A 5,060-nucleotide genomic window follows, 5' to 3' on the forward strand; every position below is an offset into this window, starting at 1 on the left:
ATCAAAAACAGCTAATTCATATAATGCATACGGCTCTGATTGTTGGTTGGGCCGGTTCAATGGCCCTATATGAATTAGCCGTTTTTGATCCCTTCGATCCCGTTCTTTATCCAATGTGGAGACAAGGTATGTTCGTTATACCCTTCATGACTCGTTTAGGAATAACCAATTCATGGGGCGATTGGAGTATTATAGGGGGGACTATAACAAATCCAGGTATATTAATAATAAGAATAATGGTAAATTACGCCCATGGTCATTCTAAAATAAGATCTGTCCTATTTTGACCACTCCATTTTTTTTCTCAATTTAGTCACTCTAAATAAGATAATTGTGTGAATTGTCACTACGGTTAAATTTTTTGTTTTTTTAAGGGATTGTTGATGTGGCATATTAGCACATTGAGTGACTAACACGTGATACTTTTTTGTTGACTTTTGACTAAAGTTGGGAAAAACTTTTAGACTAATTATAAAGAGATCCCTAAACTTTAGTCAAAAGTCAACAAAAAATACCACGTGTTAGTCACTCAATGTGCTAATGTCAACAATATGTTAGAAAACAGAAATTTTAACAAAGTGAACAATTTACACAAATTTTCTTGAGTAAATTAAAAAAAAATAGAATAATCAAAAGCCATATTTTAGAGTCACAATGAGTTCACCCTAAAAATGAAAAAGAAAATTCGTTGCACTTTTACCCTTTATAGAAAGGGCTCAAAAATTTCATCACCCATATATATGAACCCTACTTTCGCACTCTGAAAACCCTAGCCCTTCATTGCTCTTCCACCTCCGCAAATCCCCGCCCAACTCTCCCCCGCCGCCACCGCCGCCGCCGCAGATCCAAGCAATGGGCCGCGTCCGTACCAAAACAGTGAAGAAATCCTCCCGTCAGGTCATCGAGCGCTACTACTCTCGCATGACCCTCGATTTCCACACTAACAAGAAGATCATCGAAGAAGTTGCCATTATCCCATCCAAGAGGCTCCGCAACAAGATTGCCGGCTTCTCGACCCATTTGATGAAACGGATCCAGAGGGGTCCGGTTCGCGGCATTTCCTTGAAGCTCCAAGAGGAAGAGCGTGAGCGCCGCATGGATTTCGTCCCCGATGAATCGGCCATCAAGGTCGACCAAATCGAAGTTGATAAGGAAACTCTTGATATGCTTTCGGTTCTTGGGATGTCTGATATTCCGGGGATTGTTAAGGTTGATCCAGTCGCCGTTGTTCCTCAAATCGGGTTCGGCCGTGGTGGTGGACCCGGAAGGAGGTTTTAATTGGTTAGTGTCCGTCTATTTGATGGGTTCTTAATTTTAAGTTCATTATGTTTTATTTTTTGGGTAGTATTTAAATTTTGTGTTTCTTGTTGGAACAATATTAGTTTTTATGTTAAATGGTACTGGAATTTGTTGAGTTTGATGTGCGCTTTCTTTTTAAAAGCATTTGAAATGAGAATCTTTTTAGTTTCTGCGATTGTTGATTGCCATTTATTTTATTTTTTCTTTGAATTTCATTTTTGTATACTGAGGTATTATGTTGATTGATTGAAATGGTGAATTTGAGAATAACGCCCCATTTTCGATTCCAATTTTGGGATTTTATTCATTAGATGAAAGGTTGAGGTAAAGAATCCCAATTCTGGTTATTTTGTTTTCAATCACATGTTCATGTTCTGCAATTTTTAATGGCAATTGTGAGCAAGGAACTAAAAGATTGTATGGTTCAATTTTAAAGTTGTATTCTTTGTGCTGTGGGAAAGGCATCCATGGAAATGGTGGGTTTTTCATTAAGCCAACTTGCATAATCCTTGGGCTCATATCTTTCTTTTTATCTTTGTATTTCCTGATCATGGTTGGATTTGAACATGAATAAATACCGAAAAAACACAAACCAATTTGGTTTCTCACATCTGCTAGCAGATTTATCACTTATTTTAATTAGTGGTTGAGTTTGTAACATTGGAAGTTTTGAACTGGAATGTGTCTTTAGAAGTCGTTAATGAACTCAATTTTGTGTATACATCTATGATTATAATTCTTGGAAAGTTCACAACCTTATAATGCATTCATGTAACTGTTTGTAGATTAGCGGTAGAGCTTCGGCATTTTCTTCTTCCTTATTTCTTGTTTGTTCTCTCTCTGCAAATACTTGCATTTTATCTCTTGCGTTTCTTTAGAGTAGATCAGACAATGATAGATTAGCTTAGTCATCTAATGGAGGTTCCTGTGTTATTTCAACCCCTGGATTCTCTCTTTCTTTTCTCTTGCAGTTTGTGTTCGGATCATTTCGGGTTGTTTTAGTTTCAGATTAGTTTCGAGTTAAGGGTCATATGAGGTTAGGGTTATCTGAGTCTGATTCTTTTTGGGTTGGGAAGGTTAGGTGGTGAAGTTATTTCATTTCGTTCTAGGCAGTAGTTACATCTATGTTGCTTCAACTGTTAAAGTTGTGTATATCTTACCATGGGTATGAGAACTAATAGAAAAACTTGACAATTGTTAACTAAATGGGAGTTGGACACATACAATAAGGCCTGTGTTACCTCTTCACTAACAATTGTGGGTTGTAATGGATCCTAGAGAGTTGTATTTTGAGCAACCATCTCATTCTGGAGAGCTCTGTACATTATATAATATCAAGAGAGAGAGCAGTAAATAGTTTGATTGACTGTGGCTTTTTAAGGTTTTATTTCTTCTAAAGAAATTATGGACATGGTTGAACAAACTTGAACCCTCATGTTTGGCGCTTCAATTAATTAAAACCATTACGGGAAGATAATTAACAGATTAGACATTTTTTTACTATATTATGTTCAAGGATGAAATTGAAATCAAATATTTAAAATGGATTATTTTGGTAAAAATCCAGAATTAATCAAATAAAATTTGGTTATATCGATTTTTGTATCATTGAACAGTCCAATTTTAAATCCATGATTACAGCTAAATAGCGATAATTTCTTGCTTCATCACCACTCCCCTTTTTCTCCTATTCCGATTATGTAAATGGGTTAATATAAAAAAATCTCTTTGTCAGGCCCAGCAGCCCATTTCATACATACTTTTATATGGAACGTCGCCGTATTGTTTCCCTTTGGGCATTACGCCGGTGATTGTGCCCTCTGACTGGGTACAATGCATCACTTCCTAGAAAATCAATATTCAATTAGATAATGTCGAAAACAAAAAGGGACAAAATCGGAAAACTCTCCCAAATATCAGCGGGAAAAAGAGCCGTTGCTCATTAGACTACCCAAAATTTGGCGCCAAAAACAAAAATTCCCCCTTCCCCCTGCCCGTAAATTCCCGGGCAACCTACCCTTCTTTCTCTCTCCCCTTTAAGAAATCAAAAGCTTAGTTATAAACATCTCTTTCTTCATTTCCCCTCAATTCAAAACCCTCTCCTTTTCTTCACTAGTATCCCCCCCCCCAAAACCTTTCCTTTTATTCCATCTTCTCTTCATTTGACAAAAAAAAAAACTCAGTCTTTTTGCTGATTTCATTCAGACAAACCACCCTTTTTCCCCCTTACTTTGGCTATCTCGTTCTCTTGGATTACTCTGTTTTCGCTCTGTTCTAACCCATTTTCATAAAAAAACTAACCATTTCCAAACTTGGGTCCTTTAGTTTTTATCTGATAAAAAATGGGGCTCTCCAAAAAACCACAACTAGATGGGGTGTTAGACAATGAAGGGAAGAAATGGGTAATCACCGGTATCGCCATAAGGACTTCATTGAAGCCAATAAACACGAAACCAAGAGCAAAAGAAAACGAAGAAGCAGAAGAAGAGGAAGCTTGTTCAACAACTCCAACTTCAAAAGAAGCAAAAATACCAGACAAATTAGCTTGCCCTTTAGCTCCAAGAAAGCCTAGGCCTCCATTGAGATGCCATTACAATGGGGTTAGGGAGTTCTTTACCCCTCCTGATTTGGAATCAGTGTTCAAGCTCCATGTTGAGAAAGCAAATTGAGTTTATGCTTAAAAAGAAGTGGGGGGTTTTTTTTATTTAGGTTAGAAGCTGATCTTATGCTATCTTTTTTTTTTTTTGGGTTCAATAGTCACTCCTCTAACTCTAAGCCAAAGCCAAATAGTGGAGAAGAAGAAGAGGTCAAGGTGTACAAAGATATAATATTTCCATGAAATGAGTAGTGTAGCTTTGTTTACTTCATTTTACCTCAAAAGTTTTTTATTTTGACTATGATATATATTAAAGTTTCTTGCTTTAGGTATTGTAATATTAGAAGCTAGTTGATAGTGTAATGGAATGGTTTTTGTAACTTTGTTGTAGTGCTTGAAAATTATGAGATTGTTGGGTGATATTCAAATGACAATTTTTTTGATATTTTAAAGTTTTAGTTGGCCACTGAGCAAAGTGACACCATAGTTTGCCTTCAAAATTTGACATCTCTAAAGTGTTTGGTCCATCAAATTCTTTGCTGCATTCACTGGTCAGTGCAGGCTCAGTAAATGATTGCCATACGTATTTCATCATGGTTGCAAAAAAATGAACCTGACCACCTGATTTAATCATATAAATTGAATTAAAAAAATTATAAAAATGGGAATATTAAAAGAAAATGAGAAATAATCTTTATTTCAATCAATCTTTGCACTTATTCCAATTTTCTTTCAACTTTCGCTCTCTTTTTTTGTGACTCTACACACAAAAAATACACACGTGTAGAGTGTAGAGTAGTAGGGGTTTCTTCTTTTTTCATACACAAAGTCTTAAAGTTGTCCCAATAAAAATATGGTAAAGCAACCTTCTTTTGCATGGCTGAGCAAATCAATGACGCTGGACTCACTGGACCCATAATATTTCTTCATTATGTTTACATATTATGTAAAAAAGTAATAATAATTAACGATATGGCATGATACAAGTTTAATTTATATAATACAGATTATTAACATTTTAGAATTTATATAATCAATCTTCTCACATGAGGAAAAATAAGTAGAAACGATAAAAATAAAGATGAGTTTGGATGGGCGATTTTTTTACCTGCGGTTAATATAAAAATAGCGGTGGTGGTGAGATTAGATACTGTAGCAAGAGACA

At 35.7% G+C, this 5,060-nt stretch overlaps 2 protein-coding genes across 2 annotated transcripts; both read left to right on the plus strand.

Moving 5' to 3' along the window:
* The first annotated feature begins 608 nt into the window (after positions 1-608).
* LOC107892259 (40S ribosomal protein S17) lies at positions 609-1,474 on the plus strand. The gene has a single exon (XM_041101674.1). The coding sequence runs from the start codon at positions 853-855 to the stop codon at positions 1,276-1,278; it is 426 nt and encodes a 141-aa protein (XP_040957608.1). The 5' UTR covers positions 609-852; the 3' UTR covers positions 1,279-1,474.
* A 1,677-nt stretch (positions 1,475-3,151) lies between these two features.
* On the plus strand, positions 3,152-4,161 carry LOC107893000 (cyclin-dependent protein kinase inhibitor SMR6). The gene has a single exon (XM_016817997.2). It carries the CDS (start codon positions 3,642-3,644, stop codon positions 3,966-3,968), a length of 327 nt encoding a protein of 108 aa, XP_016673486.2. The 5' UTR covers positions 3,152-3,641; the 3' UTR covers positions 3,969-4,161.
* The last annotated feature ends 899 nt before the right edge of the window (positions 4,162-5,060 follow it).

The sequence above is a fragment of the Gossypium hirsutum genome, chromosome D09 (genome assembly GCF_007990345.1).
Source record: "Gossypium hirsutum isolate 1008001.06 chromosome D09, Gossypium_hirsutum_v2.1, whole genome shotgun sequence".
Lineage (NCBI taxonomy): Eukaryota > Viridiplantae > Streptophyta > Magnoliopsida > Malvales > Malvaceae > Gossypium > Gossypium hirsutum.